The sequence below is a fragment of the Bubalus bubalis genome, chromosome 8 (assembly GCF_019923935.1).
Source record: "Bubalus bubalis isolate 160015118507 breed Murrah chromosome 8, NDDB_SH_1, whole genome shotgun sequence".
Classification (NCBI taxonomy): Eukaryota; Metazoa; Chordata; class Mammalia; order Artiodactyla; family Bovidae; genus Bubalus; species Bubalus bubalis.
In genome coordinates, this window is record NC_059164.1 from 93,729,057 (window position 1) to 93,756,356 (window position 27,300).

General features: G+C 38.6%; 1 protein-coding gene and 1 long non-coding RNA gene across 2 annotated transcripts in view; one reads left to right on the plus strand and one right to left on the minus strand.

The window, feature by feature from the left end:
- Positions 1–3,903: 3,903 nt before the first annotated feature.
- Positions 3,904–4,989, minus strand: LOC123334802. The gene is made up of 2 exons (XR_006552934.1): positions 4,661–4,989; positions 3,904–4,129 (listed from the first exon to the last, which is right to left on the minus strand). It is a non-coding gene; the product is annotated as an uncharacterized LOC123334802 (long non-coding RNA).
- Positions 4,990–5,137: 148 nt separating this feature from the next.
- The window catches only part of MEST, a 48,512-nt gene continuing 26,349 nt past the window's right edge, over positions 5,138–27,300 (plus strand). Inside the window, exon 1 of the mRNA XM_044946878.1 lies at positions 5,138–5,378. Within this exon, the coding sequence (XP_044802813.1) occupies positions 5,221–5,378 (158 nt within the window). The 5' untranslated portion in view covers positions 5,138–5,220. The remainder of the gene's footprint in view (positions 5,379–27,300) is intronic.

Consider the following 27,300-nt stretch of genomic DNA (forward strand, 5'->3'; position numbering starts at 1 on the left):
ATTTCTTTGGAAGGAATGATGCTGAAGCTCAAACTCCAGTATTTGGCCACCTCCTGTGAAGAGTTGACTTATTGGAAAAGACTCTGATGCTGGGAGGGATTGGGGGCAGGAGGAGAAGGGGACAACAGAGGATGAGATGGCTGGATGGCATCACTGACTCGATGGACGTGAGTCTGAGTGAACTCTGGGAGTTGGTGATGGACAGGGAGGCCTTGCGTGCTGCGATTCATAGGGTCGCAAAGAGTCGGACACGACTGAGCGACTGATCTGATCTGATAAGAGGTGTATCAAAAAAGACCTTGCTGCAATTTATGTCAAAGAGTGTTCTGCCTAAGTGTTCCTCCAAGAGTTTTATAGCATCCTGCCTTACATTTAGGTTTTTAATCCATTTTGAGTTTTGTTGTATAAGGAAGTCTCACACTTCTTTTGTAAAATTCAGTCCTAAGTATTTTTTGATGCTACCGTAAATGGAATTGTTTCCTTAATTTTATTTTTGAGTTGTCCATTACTAGTGCGTGGAAATGCAACTGATTTTTAAATCTTGTATCCTGTAATCTTGTTAAAATTTTATTAGTGCTAACATTTTGTCTATGTTGTAGGATTTACTATATACAAAAAAATATCATCTAGAAATAGACATAGATTTTTACCTTTTCCTTCCCAATCTGTGTGTCTTTTTTTTTTTTTTTTTTTTTAATTGTGCTGGCTAGAACCTCCAGTACTATGTGGATTAGAACTGTTGACAGCAGACACCCTTGTCTTGTTCCTGATCTTAGGGAGAAAAGCTTTCAGTCTTTCACCATTAAGAATGTCTTCTGAGGGGGTTTTGTAGATGCCCTTTTATCAGACTGAGGAAGTTCTCTTCTATTTATAGTTTTTTTTAGTGTTTTTTATTATGAAAGGGTGTTGACATTTGTGAGATGCTTGTTCTGGTATCTATTGAGATGATCATATGATCATATGGTACTGTGCTTCATTCTATTAATATAATGTGTTACATTGGTTTTCATACATTGAACCAAAACATATTCTGTCATAGTGTATAAGCCTTCTTCCATGTGGCAAGATTCAATTTTCTGGTATTTATTGAGAACTTTTGTGTCTAAGATCTTAAGGGATAGTGATCTTTAGTTTTCTTAAATATCTTTGTCTGGCTTTGGTATTAGGTTAATAATGGCCTCATAGAATGAGTTGGAAAGTATGCCTTCGTCTTGTATTTTTTGCAACCGTTTGTAAAGGACTGATGTTAATTCTTCTTTACATATTTGGTAGAATTCACTGCTAAAACCATATGGTTCTGGGCTTTTCTTTGTAGGAAGTTTTTGATTATTAATTCAATCTCTTTACTTGTTATAGGTTTATTCAAAATTTCTATTCCTTCTTCAGTCAGTTTGATGGTTTGTGTCTCTCTAGGAATGTGTGCATCTTATCTAGGCTGCCTAATTTTTTGGCATACAATTATTCATAGAACACTTTTTATAATCATTTTTTATTTCTGTGAGACACTAGTATTGTCTGTCTTTCATTCTTCATTTTAGTAATTTGAGTGTCCTCATATTTTCTTGGTCAGTCTAGCTAATATTTTGTCAATTTTGTTGATCTTTTCAAAGAACCAACTTTTTGTTTAATTGATTATCTCTATTATTTTTCTATTGTCTATTTCATTTATTTCAGGTCTAAGCTTCATTATTTACCAGGGGCTTCCCTGGTAGCTCAACTTGTAAAGAATCCACCTACAATTTAGGAGACCCTGGTTCGAAAGAGATAGACTACCCACTCTAGTATTCTTGGGCTTCCCAGGTGGCGCAGATGGTAAAGAATCCACATGCAGTCCAGGAGACCTGGGCTCAATCCCTGGGCTGGGAAGATCTGCTGGAGAAGGGAATGGCTGCCCACTCCAGTATTCTGGCCTGGAGAATTCCAATGGCAGGCCATGGGGTTGCAAAGAGTCGGGACACAACTGAGTGACTTCACTTTCAAGCTTTATTGTTTCTATCTTAATGTTTGCTTTGGGTTTAGATTGCTCTCTTTTACTAGTTTTTCAATATGGGAGGTTAGGTTGTTGTCAAGAAAACTTTATTCTTTTAAATATAACAATTTAAACTCTACACTTGCATATGAGGACTGCTTTCATTGCATCCCAAGAGGTTTGATATGCTGCGTTTTCATTTTCATTTATATCAAAGTGCAGCTAACCCCTTAACAGATGAAAGTGAAAGTGGAGAGTGAAAAAGTTGGCTTAAAGCTCAACATTCAGAAAATGAAGATCATGGCATCTGGTCCCATCACTTCACGGGGAATAGATGGGGAAACAGTGGAAACAGTGTCAGACTTTATTTTTCTGGGCTCCAAAATCACTGCAGATGGTGACTGCAGCCATGAAATTAAAAGATGCTTACTCCTTGGAAGGAAAGTTATGAACAACCTAGATAACATATTTTAAAGCAGAGACATTACTTTGCCAACAAAGGTTCGTCTAGTCAAGGCTATGGTTTTTCCTGTGGTCATGTATGGATGTGAGAGTTGGACTGTGAAGAAGGCTGAGCATCTAAGAATTGATGCTTTTGAACTGTGGTGTTGGAGAAGACTCTTGAGAGTCCCTTGGACTGCAAGGAGATCCAACCAGTCCATTCTGAAGGAGATCAGCCCTGGGATTTCTTTGGAAGGAATGATGCTGAAGCTGAAACTCCAGTACTTTGGCCACCTGATGCGAAGAGTTGACTTATTGGAAAAGACTCTGATGCTGGGAGGGATTGGGGGCAGGAGGAGAAGGGGACGACAGAGGATGAGATGGCTGGATGGCATCACTGACTCGATGGACATGAGTCTGGGTGAACTCCGGGAGTTGGTGATGGACAGGGAGGCCTGGCGTGCTGGGATTCATGGGGTCGCAAAGAGTCAGACACGACTGAGCGACTGGACTGAACTGAACTGAATTGACCCTATGTTCATATTTATTTTCTTCTCTCAATTTTTTATGAAAATTGGACATTTAATATAATATGGCAAACTGGAATTCAGATTGGCAATCTGGAATATAATCTTTAAATCAGATTCTCTCCCCTCCCCAGGGTTTGTCATTGCTGTTTCTGTTTGTTATTGATTGTTTAATGACTTTTCTGAACAAATTCTGTAAAGTCTATATTCTTTGCTGTGTATGACTGTTGAAATGTCTGCTTTCTTAGCTTAGTGGTCAGCTAATAATAGGCAGACATTTCTAGAAATCAATAAGCCTTCCAGTCTTTGCAGAAGAGTTCAGTGTGTATGTTGGGGCACTTCTTCAACACTCAGCTAGGCAGTTGAAAATTCTTCCTTTGCCTTCACTTCCTGCTTGCTCGGGCTTCCCTGATAGCTCAGTTGGTAAAGAATCTGCCTGCAATGGGGGAGACCTCAGTTCAATTCCCTGGTCAGGAAGATCTGCTGGAGAAGGGAGAAGCTACCCACTTCAGTATTCTTGGACTTCCCTTGTGGCTCAGCTGGTAAAGAATCCGCCTGCAATGCGGGAGACCTGGGTTCAGTCCCTGGATTAGGAAGATCCACTGGTGAAGAGAAAGGCTACCCACTCTAGTATTCTGGCCTAGAGAATTCCATGGACTACGGTCCATGGGTTGCAAAGACTTAAACACAACTGAGCAACTTTCACTTCACTTCCTGCTTGCAGACACTCAAGGTCAGTAAAAATTAGTTCTTAAGGTCTTTGCTAAATATATGCACAGCCCTGGGTATGAGCACAACCCGATATATACACGTGGCCTTCTAGATATCCAGGCATATTTTTACATATTGTTTCACTGTCAAATTTTCCTGTTAAGTGTTTTGGTTAGTCTGTTATTTGCCCCATCCATTATCCAATGAATGAGGCAGTTGTAAAGTTTAACAAGTACCTCTAATTGTTTTTGATAATTGTCTTGGGGAAAAGGTTTTTGGCATTAGATGAACCCTGAGTCAGTCAAATAAAACCAACCTCGCAAGTGAGATCTCCCAGGATCCACCAGGTAGATCAGATTATGACAATTCTTTATGAGTGAGCTTTGAAGGAGCTCCAGCTCCATTCTGCCCCTCTAGTAGCTGCCAGGCGGTGGGTTTTCACTGTAATTGTGAACTGTTGGTTTCCAAGACAACCGTGGAGCTGGAAAGACATGCATTGGAATAGGGCAAATTAAATTATTATACAAACCTCAGTTCTTACTGAGATTTAGCTTTTTTAAAAATAAATACTTTTTGGATTACTGTAACTCTTTAATTTCCAGAGTTCTGAAAAAAATTGATTCTGATTATTTTTGCTAATTTTCCATTGTTTTTGCAGAAGAGAGAATTTTGAGGTTCTTAGCCCACTGTTTTTGCTGACATCACTCAGTAGCAGTAATTTCTAGGTAAATGTGTTTTATTTTGTAGTTTTGGTTTGTCAACATTTTCTTACTTTTCACAATACACATGTGATGTGTCTGCAAGAATAAGTTGTCATTTACATAAAGAAAAAGAAATAAAATCTAGAACTAAAGTCTATGAAATTTTAGTTGCCATCTCAGGGTATTTGGCTATTCATGGACCATAAATTAGAAAATTAATATTCTTTTAATTTTCTCTGATTTTTTTTAACTTATCATTGTCAATTTACTTCTAATGATTAGAAATGAAGCCCTTAAAATGAAAAGCCTACCTGCATTTTTGTGGGGGCAGCAAAAAAATGGTGTGATGACCATGATTCTTCAGTTAGTTTTAAGAAAGAGAACTCCTTGGCCAGAGAAGTCGTCATTAGAGTGACCATATGTCCTGGTTTTCCTGGGGTAGTCCCAGCTTATATCTGGTGTCATACTGTAATACTTCATAGCACCCACTTTACATTCACAAGTGTCCCAGTTTGGATGATAAATTTTATGGCCACTCTAGTTATTGACAGCAGCAGGCGGTGAGGAAGCCAGGAGATTACTCAGGGACTGCTGCAAGAACACACAGGAAGCCAGTCTAGTACAAAGACTGGCCCTGGGGATGAACAATTCAAAGTCCTGAGTTCTGACTCTCCAACAAATGCACAGAGGTTTCTCAAGCATCTCTTGGTTCGCCATCTTGGATGAGTTCTTGATGAAGGTTGATTCCTTCTGAGTTGCTACAAGGCAGTCACTAGATGCTTCTCCCACCTGCCTTGGCTAGCCAGGTAGTTTAGACCCATCTCCAGGCTCTTGCAGGCATTTCCCATTTATCACTGGTGAGAGAAGCCGCATGGTAGGCCCTCTCTGGGCTCCTCAAGTTGGAATTTGTGGTACTGAGTTATCTGGTGAAAGAAATTCTGCTATAATGGTCGTCTTGGTGTCAGGAGCTTTGCTGAAGCTTCTTCAAAAGTGCAGAGAGAGAGACTCACATTGGCTTCAGGGACTTAGGTAAGTAATCAGGTTTGGAAGAACAGAAGCTGAGTTGTGTTGCCTGGAGTTTACTGAGAACAGGTTCCTGATTTCAGGGTGGCTGTTAAATGCAAAGTCTGGCTTTGGTGATTTTTGGATGCCTCTGGTGTGCTTCATGTTTCATTAGCATCTAAGATTTTGGGAGGAGAGGAGTATCAGACAGAAATTCTCCTTGTCTGGGGCAAGTATCTGGATGTTTCTCATCAAAAAAATAAAATGCAACAAATTCCAGAATCCAGTGTGATTGCCACAGCAATGCAAACCCTTTCTACACACGAAATCTTCTAACAAAGTAGTCAGAAAGCAAAGGTGATTTCTGACTTCATCTTCTGAAGACCTTCATCAAAGGTCTTCATCTGAAAACCTGTTCTGACCCTCACGTGCAGTGCAGGCATGGGCCTGGGGTACTGATAATGCAAAGTTCTTTTAAAAAACAGCTGGTGATTAGGTGTGGGGTAAATTGGCAGGTGGGGTTGAGTCAATATTAACTCATATTAGACAAGATTCAGCTGGAGAGAGAATCTTTTAAAAGGTATTCTTGAGTGCCTACAAAATTGTCTGCCACATTTTTTTTTCCTCTTTTCTTTAGTTAACAAACTGGACTCTATCCACTGATTTTCAAATATTAAGCCTATCTTCTGTTTGGGGGATAAACTCCCCTGTTGGTCATGATGTATTATCATTTTTACATATTGCATCCAGTTTATTAATATTTTATCTCTTCATGGAGAATATTGACCTGGAGGGTTTTTTTGTAATGGGTTTGGTTTCAGTATCATGGTACTGTTGGTCCCATAAAATGGCTGAGAAGTGTTGCCTCCCCTATTTCCTGAAAGCACTTGTGTAAGATTGGTATGATTTCTTCCTAAATATTTAATAAAAACCAGTGAAACTATCTAGGCTTGGGGTTTTCCTTGTGGAAGGATTTTTTATACTCAACTCTGAGTTACAATTTACATGCACTAATTTTAGGCTCAATCCAGTGAATTTTAACAAGTGTATCGATTCAGATAACTACATCTGCAAGTAATTCCTTATCTCTCTAAAAGTTCCACGATGCCCTGTGTAGACAGTATACTTTCCCTTTATCCTAGGCTACCACTGAGCTACTTTCTATCCCTATAGGTTGCTGTTCAGTTGTGTCTGACTCTTTGCAACCCCATGAACTGCAGCGCACCAGGCTTCCCTGTCCTTCACTATCTCCTTAATTTTGTTCAAACTCTTGTCCATAGAGTCAGTGATGCCATCCAACCATCTCATCCTCTGTCGCCCCCTTCTCCTCTTGCCCTGTCTTTCCCAGCATCAGGGTCTTTTCCAGTGAGCCAGTTCTTTGCCACAGGTGGCCAAAGTATTGGAGCTTCAGCCTCAGCACCAGCCCTTCCAATGAATATTCAGGGTTGATTTCCTTTAGGATTGAGTGGTTGGATCACCTTGCTGTCCATGAGAAGACTCTCAAGAGTGTTCTCCAGCACAGTTCGAAAGCAACATTTCTTTGGTGCTCAGCTGTCTTTACGGTCCAACTCTTGCATCTGGAGATGTGACTACTGGAAAAATCATAGCTTTGACTATACGGACCTTTGTTGGCAAAGTGATGTCTCTGCTTTTTAATACAGTATTTAGGTTTGTCATAGCTGTTCTTCCAAGGAGCAAGCATCTTTTAATTTCGTGGCTCCAGTCACCATCCACATTGATTTTGGAGCCGAAGAAAATGAAATCTGACACTCTCTTTCCACATTTTCCCCATCTACTTGCCATGAAGTGATGTGACCAGATGCCATGATCTTCGTTTTTTGAATGTTGAGTTTTAAGCCAGCTTTTTCACTATCCTCTTTAACCTTCATCAAGAGGCTCTTTAGTTCTTCTTCACTTTCTGCCATTAAAGTGGTATCATCAGCATATCTGAGGTTGTGGATATTTCTCCTGGCAATCTTGATTCCAGCTTCTGATTCATCTAGCCTCACATTTCACATGATGTACTCTGCATATAAGTTAAATAAGCAGGGTGACAAAATACAGCCTTGATGTACTCCTTTCCCAGTTTTGAACCAGTCTGTTGTTCCATGTCCAGGTCTAACTGTTGCTTCTTGTCCTGCATACAGGTTTCTCAGGAGACAGGTAATGTGGTCTGGTATTCCCATCTCATTAAGAATATTCCAGTTTGTTGTGATCCACACAGTCAAAGGCTTTAGCATAGTCAGTGAAGCAGATTTTTTTTTTCGGCATTCCCTTAGTTTTTCTATGATCCAGTGTATGTTGGCAATTTCTTCTGCTTTCTCTAAATCTAGCTTGTTCTGGGTTCATGTACTGCTGAAGCCTAGCTGAAAATTTTGAGCATAACTTGCTGGCATGTGAAATGAGTACAATTGTATGGTAATTTGAGCATTCTTCTGCATTACCTTTCTTTGGGATTGGAATGAAAATTGACCTTTTCCAGCCCTGTGGTCATTGCTGAGTTTTCCAAATTTGCTGGCATATTGAGTGCAGCACTTTCACAGCATCATCTTTTAGGATTTGGAATAACTAAGCTGGAATTCCATCACCTCCACTAGCTTTGTTCATAATAATGCTTCCTAAGGCTCGCTTGACTTCACACTCCAGGATGTCTGGCTCTAGGTGAGTGACCACACCATCATTGTTATCCGGATCATTAAGAGCTGTTTTGTACAGTTCTGTGTATACATGCCACCTTTTCTTAATCTCTTCTGCTTAGGTTAGGTCCTTGCCATTTTTGTCCTTTATTATGCCTATCTTTTCATGAAATGTTCCCTTGTTATATCCAATTTTCTTAAAGAGATCTCAAGTCTTTCCCATTCTATGTTTTCCTCTATTTCTTTGCATTGTTCACTTAAGAGGGCTTATCTCTCCTTGTTATTGTCTGAAACTCTGCAATCAGTTGGATATGTCTTTCTCTTTCTCCTTTGCCTTTCCCTTCTCTTCTTTTCTCAGCTATTTGTAAGGCCTCCTCAGACAACCATTATAGGTTAGGTTTGCATTTTCTAGAATTTCATTTAAATGGAACCATGTAGCATGGTTCTTGTTGTTCATTATCACATATTTTTGAGATTTATCCATGTTGCTGTAGGTATTAACACTTGGTTTCTTCTTTTTTGCTGAGTGGATATACTAAAATTTGTGTATCCATTCACCTGTTAATTGACATTTGAGTTGTAAGACTTTAGAGTTGTAGACTTTATTATGAATGAAACTGCTATCAATATTCATGTACAGGTCTTCTCTTCAGTAAACAGGAATGGAATTGCTGGTTTATATGGTAAGTGTATGTTTAATTTTATAAGGAATTGCCAAACTGTTTTCCAAAATGGTTATACCATTCTACCTTCTCACAATATGAGTTCCAATTTCTCCACAATTTCTCCAACACTTAGAAAGGTAGCTTTTAAAAACTGTGATCATTCTGGTGAGTGTGTAGTTGTAAATTATTAAACTTTTAGTTTTCATTTCCCTGATGACTGATATAAATTTATCTTTTCATGTACTTATTGCCTATGTGTCTTATTTTGTAAAGATCTCTTCAAATCTTGTCTCATTTTAAAATTGGTAGTTTGTCTTCTTGTTAATAAGCTGTGGTGGATCTATAGATATATTCTGGATACAAACCCTTTGTCTGATATATGTGTTGTGGATACTTGCCTTTTGGGGCATCAGTTAATACTACAAATTGTATTTTTTGAGAACTTTCCTCATTTCATCTTGGTGGTCAGAATTATTTAAAATGTTATTTTATTACCCTTTTAATGTCTTTAGGGTCGGTGGTGTTAGCATCTTTTCATTCCTGATATTGGTGACTTGTGTTCTTTGTTCCTGGATCAGTCTAGCTAAGGTTTCTCAGTTTTGTTGGTCCTTTCCAAGAAGCACTTTTTCACTTTGATAATTTTTCCATTATCTATCTCTTTTCTCACTTGTTAATTTCTGCTTTTATCTTTATTATTTCTTTGCTTTTATGGTCATGGGCTTGCTTTGCTCTTCTCATTCAGTTCTTAAAGGAAGCTTAGGTCATTGATTTCAGATCTTCCTTTTTTTAATAAGATAAACACTCTCTGACATACATCACAGCAGGATCCTCTATGACCCACCTCCCAGAATATTGGAAATAAAAGCAAAAATAAACAAATGGGACCTAATTAACCTTAAAAGCTTCTGCACATCAAAGGAAACTATTAGCAAGGTGAAAAGACAGCCTTCAGAATGGGAGAAGATAATAGTAAATGAAGCAACTGACAAACAACTAATCTCGAGAATATACAAGCAACTCCTACAGCTCAACTCCAGAAAAATAAATGACCCAATCAAAAAATGGGCCAAAGAACTAAATAGACATTTCTCCAAAGAAGACATACAGATGGCTAACAAACACATGAAAAGATGCTCAACATCACTCATTATCAGAGAAATGCAAATCAAAACCACTATGAGGTACCATTTCACACCAGTCAGAATGGCTGCGATCCAAAAGTCTACAAGTAATAAATGCTGGAGAGGGTGTGGAGAAAAGGGAACCCTCTTACACTGTTGGTGGGAATGCAAACTAGTACAGCCACTATGGAGAACAGTGTGGAGATTCCTTAAAAAACTGGAAATAGACCTGCCTTATGATCCAGCAATCCCACTGCTGGGCATACACACTGAGGAAACCAGAAGGGAAAGAGACATGAGTACCCCAATGTTCATCGCAGCACTGTTTATAATAGCCAGGACATGGAAGCAACCTAGATGTCCATCAGCAGATGAATGGATAAGAAAGCTGTGGTACATATACACAATGGAGTATTATTCAGCCATTAAAAAGAATACATTTGAATCAGTTCTAAAGAGGTGGATGAAACTGGAGCCTATTATACAGAGTGAAGTAAGCCAGAAAGAAAAACACCAATACAGTATACTAACGCATATATATGGAATTTAGAAAGATGGTAACAATAACCCTGTGTACGAGACAGCAAAAGAGACACTGATGTATAGAACAGTCTTATGGACTCTGTGGGAGAGGGAGAGGGTGGGAAGATTTGGGAGAATGGCATTGAAACATGTAAAATATCATGTATGAAATGAGTTGCCAGTCCAGGTTCGATGCACGATACTGGATGCTTGGGGCTGGTGCACTGGGACGACCCAGAGGGATGGAATGGGGAGGGAGGAGGGAGGAGGGTTCAGGATGGGGAACACATGTATACCTGTGGCGGATTCATTTTGATATTTGGCAAAACTAATACAGTTATGTAAAGTTAAAAAAAAAAAAGTTTTCCTATAAGCACTGCCTTAGCTGCATCCTAGAAATTTTAATATGTTGTATTTTCATTGTCATTCAGTTAAAAATATTTCCTCATTTTCCTTGTGATTGCATCTTTAACCCATGAATCATTTGTGTTTGTTTATTTTCCTTCTATTGGGCGTTATGAGGAACATATGAAAGAAACTTAAACTCCCATTGACATTTGATTTATTGTTAGACATCTTTAAGCCTTATTGCATGCCTGTGTTTGTTGCCTCCTGTAGCATCCTAATCTCACCTGCATCCAAGCCCCACAAGTACACGTGACTTCTTGCTGCTTCTTTCCCTCTCTTCATGCTGGGTGGAACCTCTTTCAAATTTTACTCTGTCAGGTATTTCTCTTTATAAAATGTTGCATGTTCACTATCCACTCTCTTTCTGTGTTCTGGACTTCTCTGAGAAATTGCTCTCTCCTCACTCACTTTGAAACTTCCACACTGTGTGAGCAATTAATATTTCTTTGATCATCCCAAAGGATCACTGTCATATTGACATCCAAACATAAAGTTGGAGCATCTCCATGTTATGGTGGAGTTGCTGTAATAGGATTGTTTTTTTTTTTTGCATTCTAACTTAATGCCTTTGCAGTCAGAGAATACACTCTGTATAATTTCCATCCTTTTACATTTGATGAAATTTATTTTATGGCCCAACATATAGTTTCTCGTGCTGACTGTATCATATGAACTTGAAAAGAATAGCCTTTCTTAAATCATTAGAAGTAGTGCTCTACAAACGTCAATTAGGTCAACTTGATTAATAGGGTTGTTCAAGTCTTCTATATATTAACTAATTTTCTGTCCTTTTGTTCTATTAATCACTGAGAAAGGAAAGCTGAAATCCACAACCACAACTGTGAATTTGTATAATATTTTTAGTTACACTAATTTTTCTCTCATGTATCTTAAAGCTCTGTTATTAGATGCAAATGTATTTAGTCTTACTATGTCTAAATGACTTGATTATTTTACTTATTTTTTTTCTTGTAGGTAAGTTTTTATTCATCTATTGGGAAATCTTTTCATGCTTTTCTACATATACTCTGTTGATATTTAGCAAAATATAAAGCAAGAGAGGACATAATGTCATATACAGCATTATCCTTAATACTATAAAAATCAAACAAAGAAATAAAGCAAAGCAAATAAATTCTGTACTACCTGGTCAGATTAACTCGGGAAATAGCAACCTCACCAAAGTCCATGGGCTATATAGGCTTATGATTATTCCATTATATTTTAGGTTTTTAAAATTGTCTTGTAAATCCATAAGATACAATACTTAGATGATTTGATTATTTTATCATTATTGAAATGTTCTAAGACAGGAAGAAGTTTAAAATGACTCACAAAATTTCATTCTCTCTCTGGTATATGTAACTTGACTAAGCTCCACATTTTACTACCTGGATTAGGTTCTATTGTATTGGCCCTATTGACCTGAGACTGGGGAGATTATCTGGGTAGGCCTGACCTAATCACATGAAAGCAGAAAGATTTCTCCAGCTGGTCACAGAAGAGGCGTCAGGAATTTGCAGCTTGAGAAGGATTCAGTGCTCTTTGCTGGCTTGAAGATGGAGGGAACCACACGACAAGGAATGAGGGTAACCCCTAGGAGCTGAGTGAGATCCCTAGCTGACAACAAAGAAATGGGGAACTCAGTTATACAACCACGAGGAATTGAATCCTTCCTACTACAGTAGCGAACTTGAAAACAGCTTTTTACCCCCAGAGTTTCCAGATGAAAACTCAACCTGACTAATTTGAGCCTTGGCACGTCTTAACTAGAGAAACCTGTCAGGCTATGCCAGTCTTCTAATGCACAGAATGTGAACGAATACATGGGTATTGTTTTAGGCTACCAGGCTTGTGGTAACTTATTATGCAGCAACAGGAAACCAGTGTGGTTCTTCCTTAACTCTTAGCAACATTCTAAGTCTAAGAAAGTAGACTTTATTCTAATGTCTACTTTCTCTGATATTTCTATAGATGATCCAGATTTCTTATAACTAGTGTTTGCATGTTATATCTCTCCATCTTTTTATTTTAGTCTATTTCTTTGTATATCAAGTCTGATTCTTATAGTCATCATATAGTTGGGCCTTGCTTCGTTATTTACTCAGACAAGCTCTGCCTTATAATTATTTTCTTTTAATTACATATGGATGTGAGAGTTGGACTGTGAAGAAAGCTGAGTGCCAAAGAATTGATGCTTTTGAAATGTGGTGTTGGAGAAGACTCTTGAGGGTCCCATGGACTGCAAGGAGATCCAACCAGCCCATCCTAAAGGAGATCAGTCCTGGGTGTTCTTTGGAAGGAATGATGCTAAAGCTGAAACTCCAGTACCTTGGCCACCTCATGCGAAGAGTTGACTCATTGGAAAAGGCTCTGATGCTGGGAGGGATTGGGGGCAGGAGGAAGAGGGGTCGAGAAAGGATGAGATGGCTGGATGGCATCACCGACTTGATGGATGTGAGTTTGAGTGAACTCCGGGAATTGGTGATGGACAGGGAGGCCTGGTGTGCTGCAATTCATGGGGTCACAAAGAGTCGGACACGACTGAGCGACTGAGCTGAACTGAACTGACATATATTGTCTGGCTTATGTCTACCATCTTGCTACTACTTTTCTATTTATCTCATCTGATTTTTGTTTTCTTTTTCTTTTTTTCTGCCTTCTTTTGCCCTAACTGCATATTTTTTAGTGTTTCATTTTATTTCCTCTAATGCATTACTGGTTACGACTCTTTGTTTTTTCATTTTTGTGACTGTCCTATGTCTTATAATATTCACCTTTAATGTGTTACTCTGCACATTCATATAGTATCATATTTAATATGAAGCATGCAACTATATACTTCTACATGTGCTCAGCTGCTCAGTCATGTCCAACTCTTTGTGACCCTATGAACTGTAGCCTGCCAGGCTCCTCTACCCATGAGATTTTCCAGGCAAGAATACTAGAGCCAGTTGCCATTTCTTCCCTCAGGGGATCTTCATGACTCAGGGATCGAACTTGTGTCTCTTATGTCTCCTGCATTGGGAGGCAGATTCTTTACCACTGGCACCACCTGGAAAGCCCATATTTCTACATACAGCCCCCATATTTGGTTTTAATTGTCATATTTTACTTCTACATATATAAATCCCACAATACATCAATCGTATTCTAGTTTAAACAGTCAAATATACTTTAAAGAAATTACACAAACAAGAAAATTTATTTATTTTAACCCACATACTTGCCACTTATGATGCCTCTGTGTGTGTGTGTGTGTGTGTATGTAGATCTGAGGTTTCTTCCTTCAAGAAGTAATCATTTTCCTTCAGATTGAAAAACTTCATTAACATTTCTTGTAGTATGTAGTACTGAAGACACATTATTTCAGCTTTGTGTTTGTCTGAGAATGGCTCTATGTCACCTTCATTAAAAATAATCTTTATATTTTGGAATAAATTTAGATTTATAGAATAGTTGCAAAGATAACAGAGAATTCTCATAAGTCCCTCCTGATTTCTTCTATTTTTAATATTATACATTTGTCAAAGCTAAGAAACCAACATGGTATGTCTTTATTAATTAAATTCTAGAACTTTTCCCAGGAATATCCTCTTTCCATTCCAACATCTTATCTAGGGAGCCATGTCACACTTAGTACTCACGTATCCTTAGGTTCTTTGGGTCTGTGATAGTTTCTCAGTCTTTCCTTGTGTTTTATGACCTTGAGAGGTTTGAAGAGTACTACTCAGGTCTTTTTTTTAATGTTCTATGATTTGGAGATTTTTTTTCTCTCTGACAGTTATGGGTTGTGGGTTTTGGAAGGAAGATCACAGAGGTGAAGTGCTTTCTTCATCACATCTCATCAGGAGGTACACAATGCCCACATGATATGGTCATATTATTTTATCATTTAGTCTGTTAATGTGAATTGTATTAATTTATTTTCTTCTCAGCTTTATTGTGATGTTATTTACAAATAACATTTGTAAATTTAAGATGTACACTGATGATTAGCTACATATTACAAAATTAATACCACAATAAGGTTGGTTAATATCTCTATCCAGTCACATAATTATAATTGTGTATGTGGTGATAACATTTAAGACCAAATTTAAGTATATAATGCAGTATTAATAATTATAGATACTTTTATATTGATAATTTCTAAGTGTTGATTCAGTCTTGCATTCCTAATATGAACTTCACTTAGTAATATGTATTTTCCTTCTTATACATTGGTGGGTTCAATTTACTAGCATTTTGTGTCTAATTCATGAGAAATATTAGTCTATAGTTTTCTTGAAATCAGTCTTTATTTGATTTTTGTATTTAGGATAATTCTAGTCTCATAAAATAAGTTGGGAAGTGTTTCTTTCTTTTGTATTTTCTGTAAGAGAGTATGCATAGTCAGTGTTATTTCTCCCTTAAATATTTAATAGAATTCACATTGAAACTGTCTTTTATAGGGTTTATTTGTGGGGGGTGTTTAAACTACAAATTTATTTTTTTCTCTAATAGATAAGAGGGTTATCAGAACTATCCTTGTCTATTTCTTCTGTGGCAAGTTTTGGCAATGTGTGTCTTTCAAGGAATTGGTTCATTTTATCAAAGATTTTGAATTTTGAGACATAGAGTTGTTTTTATTTATTTATTTATTTATTTAATTTATTTTAATTGGCATCTAATTACTTTACAATATTGTAGTGGTTTTTGCCATACATCGACATGAATCAGCCACAGACACACATGTGTTCCCCATCCAGGACCCCCCTCCCACCTCCCTCCCCGTTCCATCCCCCAGGGTCATCCCAGTGCACCATCCCTGAGCACCCTGTCTCATGCATCGAACCTGGACTGGCGGTTCACTTCACATGTGATAATACACACGTTTCAACACTACGCTCTCAAATCATCCCATCCTCGCCTTCTCCCACAGAGTCCAAAAGACTGCTCTTTACATCTGTGTCTCTTTTGCTGTCTCGCGTTTAGGGTCATCGTTACCATCTTTCTAAATTCTCTATATATGCATTACTGTACTGTATTGGTGTTTTTCTTTCTGTCTTACTTCACTCTGTATAATAGGCTCCAGTTTCATCCACCTCATTAGAACTGATTCAAATGCATTCTTTTTAATGGCTGAGTAATATTCCATTGTGTATATGTACCACAGCTTTCTTATCCATTTGTTTGCCGATGGGCATCTAGGTTGCTTCCATGTCCTGGCTATTGTAGACAGTGCTGTGATGAACATTGGGATATACATGTCTCTTACAATTCTGGTTTCCTTGGTGTGTATGCCCTAGAGTTGTTTTTAACATTGCCTTATCTTTTGAATATTGGTAGGGTTTCTCTTCTTTTATTCCTAATATTGGTAATTTTAATCTTCTCTCTCTCTTTTTCTTTTGGTTATTTGTGCTAATATTTGATTCTTACTGGGAAGTAGGGGACATTCAGGGAGCAACAACATGCCTAGAAAATCAGTATGCAGTGAAAATCACTGGTCTAAGAACACCTGTAGATTTTTCATTCTCAGTGAAAAATGTGATTTCTTGGTATTAGGAAGGCTGGTGCTATTGATCATGCTGGGGATCTCTGTATTGGGATGAATGGTGAATTTATGTTCTAGCATAATTCCTTGACAATCTGAGTTAAATGGGTGCCTTTAGACATCGGTCTAGAATGCTCTTCTGATAAGGGATAAGTTAATGGTTCAAGGTTCTAGAAACCTGCTTTAAAGCTCATTCTTTGAGATTGTTAAAAGCTGGTTCTTTGGGAGCATGTTTACAGTAAGTAAATATTTAGGCATACCGATCAGAAAGAAAAGAACAAAATTACCACTATCAGGAATAAAGGAAGGGATATCACTACAACTCCAACAGACATTAAAAAGATAAGAACAGGGGCTTCCCTGGTGATCCAGTGGTAAGAATCTGCTCCCAATGCAGGGATTTGATCTGTGGTCAGGGAATTAAGATTGCACATACCTGGGGCAACTAAGCCCACACACCACAACTAGCAAGCCCGTGCACCACCAATGAAGAGCCTGTGCCCTGCAACAGAGGCCCAGAGCAATCAAAATATCAATCAATCAACATAAGAAAAAAGAAATGCCAATAAATATATGAAAAAAAATGTATGCCAATAAATCTGACAATGATTCAAACTACCAAAGCTTTCTCAAGGAGAAATTGGTAACCTGAATAGTCTCATATCTATTAAAGAAATAGAATTTGTAGATTTAAAAATCTCCCTTCCCCAAAAAACAAACTGAGCAACAAAAATCCTTCTAGGTCTAGATAGCTTCCCTGATGAATTCTACCAATAATTAAGGGAGAAAAATACCAATTCTATACAAAATGTATCAGAAAAGAGAAGAAGAAACATTTTCCAATTTGTCTTATTCAGTCAGAGTTACCTTGATAACAGAGTTGGCGAAGAGATTATAAGAAAACTGTATATCACTATCTTTCACGAGTGTTAATCACACAGTCGTGTCTGACTCTTTTGCAACCCCATGGACCGAAACCTGCCAGGCTCCTCTGTCCATGAAATTCTCCAGGCAAGAATACTGGAGTGGATTGTCATTTCCTTCTCCAGGGATCTTTCATGAACCTAGTCAAAATTTTTCATAAATGTTTAGGAAATCAAATCCAAATCAAATAATACATCATTCACATTTACTTAAGAGGAATATGTCCACACAAAACTTTGTATATGAATGTTCATAGCAGCTAAACTTGTAATATCTCAAAACGGAAACAACCAAAATATTCATCTACAGATGACTAGATAAATGGATAGTTGATTCCAGGTAGCTGTGGAATACTATTTAACAATGAGAAGGAACAAAGTTATGATATGCACAACAACATGGATAGATCTCAAAATCATTATGTTGAGGGAAAGAAGTCATCCAAAAAGGAGAACATACAAAGAATTTTATTTATGTAAAATTCTAGAGAAGCCTAACTAACCCATTGTGACAGATACTGAATCACTGATTGCCTGGGGATGGGGTTGGTGGATAGGAATTGAGGAGAAGAAAATAAGTGCACCACACGGAGCAGGAGGAAATTTTGGGGGTGACAGATATATTCATAATCACTAACTGGATTATAGTGATGACTTTGGGGATATAAAGATGTATCAAAATTCGTGAATTTTGTTTTAAATATATGTGATTTGTTGTACATCAGTTATATCTCAATAAAACTGTTAAAAACTCCCTAAAAAAAGAGAGAGGGCTGAGGAAACCTTTTAAGTGGATCTGGTCTCTGGTGGTTAGCCATCCCTGGCTCTGCCTAGTGCTCAGTCTTGGGTTTCCTAACACCTTGGTTCTCCCTTATTTTGACCCTGTATCTTAGCTTTTATTTCCTTTTGCTGCATCAGAAGTTTATAGGGTTAGAACTCTAAGAGAACTGGTTCTTCTCACTCTTTCTCTTAAGCCCCTCTTATATCCCTACTTTCCTCTCTTGTCATTTTCAAAGCTAAGACCATTTCCAAAGCAACAATTTTTGTTCCCTCTATACATCCTCTGTATGGTCCCTGGCCCTATAGGCTGAGGCCCTTCTGTTGCCTCTCTATAAAACCAAAAGTTTAAATGTGGCAAGTGTTGCCATCTGTTTACTTTCCAGTGCTCTTGAGCGTTTAGCCTTAACCTAATTCCATCCTTTGAATGCAGTAACTGAAGACAGTTTCACCTCTGAAGATGGTCCAGGCCGCTACATCCAGGGCTTTGGGCCCTATCTCTTTTGAGAGGGTGGCAGAAGACCTCTTTTCCTTCATATTCTATTTTCTTTCTGTTTCCGGGAATCATTTTAACCAATTTCATAGCCTCCAGCTGCTTCATCTTGAGAGCAGAGAGTGCTGCACTAATAGCAGGCAGCTCTCTCGGTGCAATTTATGGCTTCACAGCTCTGAAAATTACAGTCATTTACAGTCTTCTCCATTAGTGCCCTGACCCCATCCAGTTATGTCTGCATGTTTTTGGTTCCTGATGTCTAAAGCTTCTTGTTGCTTTACTACCTGAGCTCCCCAAGCTGAAAATGTACTTTTTCCATTTCCTGTGGGGGCCTTCTAATCTGGCAGTCATGAATATTCAGATCATAGGGTCACCTTTGTTTGTTTGTTTTCTGTTATTGGGTTCACTAATTCTATTACAGGCCTGTAGTTTTCCAGAGCTAGTTCTCTGATAGGAAAAATTATCAGTGAATTCTGATTCTTCCCAAAGTTCTATTACTTAGGTTAGTCCTGTCTACCTCTTTCCTATGAGCCGGCTAGTTTTGCTTTAAACTTCTCCCCAAATCAGTCCTATCCCAGTGTCAAACCCACACCTGGCTTCTTGTGGCTCCCCTCCAGTGAGTCTCATCAGCTACTCATACATTAGGCCAACCCGGAGGTCTAAGTGAGTCCCACTCCCTGTATTCTTCGCCTCAGAGGCCAGGGATGCTTCAGTAGTGTTGTTCTCAAACTGGAGCGTCCATCACTTTCACTTCAAGGGTTTGCTAAAACACGAATTGCTGAGCCCATCCTCAGGGCTGCTGATGCAGGGGGAATAAGTATTTGCATTTTACCAAATTCTAGTTGATGCTGATGTTGCTGGTCAGGGAACTGCATATTGAGAACCACTGCTGTGTCCGTTCCCAGCGATTGCCCAGGGCAATATATTATCCTCCTGTCCCTATTCCTCTTTCCTTGGTTATTGGCTACTGGTTTATCTTCCCATCTGTCTTTCATGCACATCCATGATTCTTTCAGCTGTTCCTTACTCCAAGCCATTTGACCCATCTTGCTGGTTCTTTGTGCTCCAGGAAGCCCCTTCTCTAGCTCCAGCCTCTTGGCAAGAGAGTTCCTGTTAATATTTCAGTACCAAAACCCTTAGCCACCTTGAAGAGGGGTGTCCAGAACCACTTTGACCAAATCTTAACCCACAATTCTCCTAGCCATGGCTGCCTAAGCCATCTCCCCAGAATCACTGCCTTGCCTTGAAACTTGCTAATTAATACCTGTGGATTTTATGCTAAATATCTCTGGACTTCCTTCTGTTAAATTTGACATCTCAAGTTATTATCATGGGCACTAAGAGGAAAGCTCCCTGGATTTATTTTTAATATTATTTCTCTATCAATAGCTTTCTGAAAGTATTTCAATAGTACATTCTGGAACAGAGGCTAGGAGATAGGTAAGTGTATCTCAGGTTCTGCTCCTAACACATTCTTTTTTTTTTTTTTTTTTCCTTTCTATTAAATGTCTTGACTGTCTGACCACCCATCCTAACCCAGAAACAACTAAAATAGTTTCCTTCTTCCTATCTTCATTTCTCAAAGCAGTTAAATCTGTATTTATCCTTTTAAGAACATTTATTTCATGCAGTATAGTCTGGTTGCTAAGACATCAACCATCCTAAGCAGTGCCTTTTTTTCTTCTTTCTCCCTTAAGCCCCTGTTATTTTCCTGTTTGCCATTTCTAAGCTAAGACTGTCTCCAGGGCAACGGTCCTCTGCTCACCAGTGAGGCCTCAGCTCCTGCCCCCCTGCCAGCCCTCAGCAAAGGCCCCTCCACTCTCTATGTGCAAATTGAATTTCCTGAACCTAATGCTCTGGGTACAGGCTGATTATTTTTTTCTTTTGTTTGGCCTTTTGGTTTATAATTATTTAATTTCTTCATCCACCTCAGTCTAAGAATCTATATTTCCAGTTTAATTCTCTCATTCCTCTCCAAGTCCTCTTGTTCCTTGTTCTCTAAAATTTGCCATCCTGGCCAAGACTTATTGATTAAGGTTCCCAGAGGGTCCTCACCCAGGAGAGACTGAAGCAGGTGCCCTTTGCTATCCTTTGGTCAGGTTGTAGATGTACTAATTGCCATGAGCTTGTCTTTTTCCCTGTTTTTTCTAACTGAGATATAATTGACATATAATATTACACAGTGTTTAAGATGTATAAAGTGTAGGTTTGATACATTTAAATATTGCAAAATGATGACTTCAGTAGTGTTAGCTCATCCCTCTGTCTTTTAATAAGGTCCTCCCGGGGGGGAATTTTCATGCCATCCCAGGATGAATAAAAGAAAGGACCCATCCTGTCCTTCACTGCGGTGTTCTCAGTCCCTCAGAATGATGTGATCTATGATAAAGTTTTTCTTTTCCTTTTGATGAAAGGGGGAAAAAAAAGACCAGGTGCCAGCTAATGGTCCTTTTCTGGGGAAGGACAGTCATTTCCATTTTGTCCTTACTTCTGTGGTGTTAGAACCTCCTTTTATTTTTATGACCCTTTGTAGATCTATCATATCGTATTAAATCTGTGAACGCTAAACCTTCTGGGCTCCATCTCTCCTCACCACCAATTCTGAGGCAAAAAGCTGCTGCCTAGAGCTTGTTTAGAGATGAACTCCGCCTGACCCTAGAAATGAATCTGCCTCTCCAAGAACACTAGATTCCTACTCCTCAAAGAGATGCTAATCCAGACCCCAAGCCAGGGCAGGATCCCATATTTTCCACATGAGATGTTACCCAGGAATGCAGCTGCTCTTAGGATTTACGTGACTGGCCCTGAACCTCAGTCCCTCATGCATATACTAACATCGGTTCTGCCAACCTCTCCAGATGTTAGCCCTGCCCTCAAAATCCCAAATCTTTCTGAACCCTTGCCTGATTTCTTCTTCTAGCAAAGTGTCTGGACACTGTGAAAACCCCAGGCACATCCCTTATGCCTTAAAGAAACAGCTCTCAAAATTTTCCACCAAAGCATAGCAGAGGAAACTGAATTCACATTAAGGCGAGAATGAGAGGCAGCCTGAAGGGCTTATTGCAAGCAAGAAATCTGTATTTTATCTTAAAATCACATGTGTTTCTTACATTCTACTTCATAATACATTCTTATTTGTATTAATATCAGTTCAGTTCAGTTCAGTCACTTAGTCATGTCCGGCTCTTTGCAACCCCATGGACTGCAGCATGCCAAGCTTCTCTGTCCATCGCCAACTCGGAGTTTACTCAAACTCATGTCCATTGAGTCGGTGATGCCATCCAACCATCTCATCCTCTGTCGTCCCCTTCTCCTTCCGCCTTCAATCTTTCCCAGCATCAGGGTCTTTTCCAATGAGTCAGTTCTTCACATCAGGTGGCCAAAGTATTGGAGTTTCAGCTTCAACATCAGTCCTTCCAATGAATATTCAGGACTGTTCTCCTTTAGGATGGACTGGTTGGATCTCCTTGCAGTCCAAGGGACTCTCAAGAGTCTTCTCCAACACCACAGTTCAAAAGCATCAATTGTTTGGTGCTCGGCTTTCTTTATAGTCCAACTCTCAAATCCATACATGACTACTAGAAAAACCATAGCCTTGACTAGATGGAACTTTGTTGGCAAAGTAATGTCTCTGTTTTTTAATATGCTGTCTAGGTTGGTCATAACTTTTCTTCCAAGGAGCAAGCATCTTTTAATTTCATGGCTGCAGTCACCATCTGCAGTGATTTTGGAACCCCCAAAAGTAAAGTCTGTCATTCTTTCCACTGTTTCCCCATCTATTTGTCATGAAGTGATGGGACCAGATGCTATAATCTTAGTTTTCTGAATGTTGAGTTTTAAGTCAAATATAAAAGTACTTAAAATTATTTACCATCAAGCTAAATGGGCATGACACTTCAGAAGTTCAATATCCTTATCCTGGAGCTTGAGTCCAGGTAGCACGTGGAAGTAACCCCACAATCGTTTCAGCCAGCCCACATCCCAGAATGGCCACATTGTGTATCATGTGGCCACCTTCAGCTCAACTTAGAAGTCCCTCTTTCATCTTTAGTCAGCCACCTTTGCCATTCCCCTCCAAGCCCAATCTTATCTCTACTCCTTTCTGCCATTTCCCCTCTATTTGGGCAAGAACAGGTTCCCCTTGGATGGCATCCTCCTTAACTTCTCTCTAATTCATCACAGAATGCTGCTATGCGGGGCATGTAGTCGGCTTGGGTCACTGCAAAAATTACCAAAGACTGAATGACTTATACAACAGGGATTGTTTTTTTCCAGTTCTGGAGGCTGTAAGAAAGTTCAAGATGAAGATGCTGGAAGATTCAGTGTCCTGTGAGCATCTGCTTCTTGGCTTAAGGATGGCCATCTCCTCACTGTATCCTCACATGGTGGAGAGAGAGACTTCTAGTCTCTTCCTCTTCTTAGAAGGATACTAAGCCCATCACGGAGGCTCCACCCTCATGACTTCATCTGAACCCAACTACCTCTCAAAGGCCCAACCTCCTAATATCATCCCATGGGGGATTAGAGTTTCAACATATGAATTTTGAGGGGACACACACATTCACTTAGTAACAGTGGGCTTTATGCTATGCTCTCTTAGAAAAGCACCAGAGGATATCGCCTTGGGCTGTGTTCTTCTAAAGATAAAACCAAATAACTTTATCCTAATTCCAAAAGCAGCACATTATAGTATGTGCTTAGTTGCTCAGTCGTGTCCAACTCTTTGCAACCCCATGAAGTACCAGGCTCCTCTGTCCATGGGGTTCTCCAGACAAAAATACTGTACTGGGTTGCCATTCCCTCTTCAGGGGATCGTCCCAAGATAGGGATCAAACCTAGGTCTCCTGAATTGCAGGTGGACTTTTTACCATCTGAACCACCAGAGAAGCCCAAGAATACTGGAGTGGTAGCCGATCCCTTCTCTAGGGGATCTTCCCAACCCAGAAGTCGAACTGGGGTCTCCTGCATTGCAGGCAGATTCTTTACCAGTTGAACCACCAGGGAAACCCATACATTATAGTAGTCATATGCTATTTTTTGTCTGATAAGCTGCCTTTATTCTGATTTCAGACCCTCTTTTCTTTTTTCTCCTTTTGAGAACAACTCTTCAGTGTGGGGCTGAGACCACCCTGCCCTTGCTCAGCCCCATGCATGGTCCTGTGACCCATGTCTGGCCATCAAGGTGCCAGTGATCAGGAAAGGCCATGTGTCCCAGGCATGGGGTCCTGCCCTGCACTAAGAGTTGGCTCAGGACTTTTCCTGGTGTGTCTTTTGCTCCAGGGTTGCTAAGGTACTAGGCTGCTTTGTCATCATCACAGGAAGAAAGACAGTCTGAGAATGAATCCAATGCAGGGGAAGGAAGAACCAATAGGTGAGGAAAGCCTCATTCTCAAAAACTTCAATGGAGCACCTAGATCTAGCTATATCTGAATCTACCCCTCAACCAATACAGGCATGTGAATCAATAAATTCTGCCTTTTCTTAAGTTAGTTTGAGTTGGGTTTCTGTCACTAGCAATCATAAGAATCCTGACTAATATAGAAGTCTCTTTGGAAAAAGATGAAACATTATAGAGTACATAACAAAGTGAAATAGCAAAGTGAAAGTCTTTTATAATCTCATCTCCATTGTTAATAATTTAATATACATTCTTCCAGACTTTAGTTAAACTTATACTAAATATTTTACATCATCTTAAAAGTTAACTTTATTGAAGTATAATTTATATACATAAATTTTAATAAGTTTAAGTGTATAGTTGACTCTTGAACAACATAGGTTTGAATTGCATGGATCCACTTATACGCAGGTTTTTTTCCACCAGATCTGTACTGGTGATCTATACCAGTACATATAATGGTACTACATTATATGTGGTTGGATAAATCTGAGGGTGTGGAAAGCTGGCTGTGAATTATACCTGGACTTTTGACTGCATGGTGAGTTGATGCCTTTAACTCCCATGCTGTTTAAGAGCCAACTTTATACTATATATAGACATTTCACCACATTCATAATCATGTTATATGGAACATCTCTGCTGTCCACAAAAATTTAGGAGTTTTATGTAAATAGAATCACATAGTTTTATAACCTTTTGCATCTGGCTTCTTTCACTTAGAATGCTTTTAAGAAACACCCACATTGTTGCATGTATCAATAATTTATTCCCTTTTATTCAATTGAGTTAATGGTGTATAATGTCTCCATTTATAAGTTGAAGGACACCTGGGTTCTTTCTAGATTTGACTTATAAATAAAATTGCTCTGAACATTCAACAAGTCTTTATGTGAATATACATTTTCATTTCTCTCAGTATATACTCAGGATCAGAGTAATTGAATCCTTATAGTAGGTATATTGTTAGCTTCATGAGAAACAGCCCATTTCCCAAAGAGGTTATATAATTTTGCATTCTCATCAACAATATATGACAGTTTCAATTGTTCCACATCCTTGTCAACACTTGGATTGTTAGTATTTTTCATTTTAGTCACTTTACTGGGTCTGAAGTACTGTTTTACTGTGATTTTAGTTTGCATTTCCCTAATGATGAATGATGTTAAGCATCTTTTCATGTATTTATTTGCCATTCATATGTCTTCTTTGGTGACGTTTCTGTTGGAATCTTCCTCATTTAAAAATTGTTGTTTTCTTTTTACTGAGTTGCAGGATTCTTATATATGTTGGATACAAGTTCTTTGTAAGTTATATGTATTGTGAATACTTTGTGTGTCACTTTCCTTTTCATTTTTATCATAAAGTCTATTGAGAATAAAATGATTTTAATTTTGATGAAGTCCAATTTATCATTTTTCCTGTTATGTCTTATATTTTTATATTCTAGTTAAGAACTAGTTGTCTACCAAAGCCCACTAAGACTTTTCTCTCATGTTTTTCCTTTAGAACTATTATGGTTATAGCCCTCATAATGTTTAGATATGTAATCCACTTTGAATACATTTTTGATGTAAGCTATAATTCATTTTGAATTTAATTTTGTAAATAGGGTGGGGTAAAATTTTGTAACAGGTTCATACCTCCTAACTTGTGTGTATGTGTGTTTTGCATATGGATATCCACTTGTTCCAGTATTATTTTCTGAAAATATCTTTTCACTACTGAATTGCTTTGGCAACTTTGTTGAAAATCAAATTACCATACATATATGGGTCTATTTCTGGACTCTTTTGTCATGCTGCACTACATGTCCATATTTACACCCATATCACCTTGTCTTGATTATTATAGTTTTATAGTAAGTCTTTAAATAAGGTAATATAAATCTCCTAGCTTTGTTCTCTCTTTTGAAAATGGTTTTGGCTATTCTAGACTTTATGCATTTCCACATAAACTTTACAATCAGCTTGTTACTTTCTAACAAAAAATAGCCTGCTTGGCTTTTTATTGTGGTTGTTTCAAATCTGTAGCTCAATTTGGGGAGAATTGCTATTTTAATAATACTGAGCCTTTTAATCTGTGAACATGATACAACTCTTCACTTATTTAGATATTCCCTAATTTTTCTTAGTAATGTTTTCAGTGTACAGATCTTGTCATGTTTTATTTAATCTATCCCCAAGTAGTTCATATTTTTAGATGTTACTATGAATGGTATTATTTTAAAATTCAGCTTTTAAATTTTCATTGCTAGTAAATAGACATACAATTGATATTAAATATTAACTTTGTATTCTAAAATCTTACTAAACTCACTTCTTGGTTCTAATAGCTTTTTGTAGATTCTTTAGGATTTTCAACACATACAATCATGTTGTATATAAATACATGTAGTTTTACTTATTCTTTTTCAATGTGTATCATTTTATTTCTTTCTCTTGCATTATTTCATCGTCTAGGGCCTCCAGGACAATGCTGAACAGAAATATGGTGAGTAGAAATCCTTGCATTGTTCCCTATATGAGGAGGGAAGGCAGTAAGGATGATGTTAGCCGTAGATTTTTCATCAGATCAGATCAGTCGCTCAGTCGTGTCCGACTCTTTGCGACCCCATGAATCACAGCACGCCAGGCCTCCCTGTCCATCACCAACTCCCGGAGTTCACTGAGACTCACGTCCATCGAGTCAGTGATGCCATCCAGCCATCTCATCCTCTGTCGTCCCCTTCTCCTCCTGCCCCCAATCCCTCCCAGCATCAGAGTCTTTTCCAGTGAGTCAACACTTTGCATGAGGTGGCCAAAGTACTGGAGTTTCAGCTTCAGCATCATTCCTTCCAAAGAAATCCCAGGGCTGATCTCCTTCAGAATGGACTGGGTGGATCTCCTTGCAGTCCAAGGGACTCTCAAGAGTCTTCTCCAACACCACAGTTCAAAAGCATCAATTCTTCGGCGCTGAGCCTTCTTCACAGTCCAACTCTCACATCCATACATGACCACAGGAAAAACCATAGCCTTGACTAGACGAACCTTTGTTGGCAAAGTAATGTCTCTGCTTTTGAATATGCTATCTAGGTTGGTCATAACTTTCCTTCCAAGGAGTAAGCGTCTTTTAATTTCATGGCTGCAGTCAACCATCTGCAGTGATTTTGGAGCCCAGAAAAATAAAGTCTGACATTGTTTCCACTGTTTCCCCATCTATTTCCCATGAAGTGATGGGACCAGATGCCATGATCTTCGTTTTCTGAATGTTGAGCTTTAAGCCAACTTTTTCACTCTCCACTTTCACTTTCATCAAGAGGCTTTTGAGTTCCTCTTCACTTTCTGCCATAAGGGTGGTGTCATCTGCATATGTAAGGTTTTTGATATTTCTTCCAGCAATCTTGATTCCAGCTTGTGTTTCTTCCAGTCCAGCGTTTCTCATGATGTACTCTGCATACAAGTTAAATAAACAGGGTGACAATATACAGC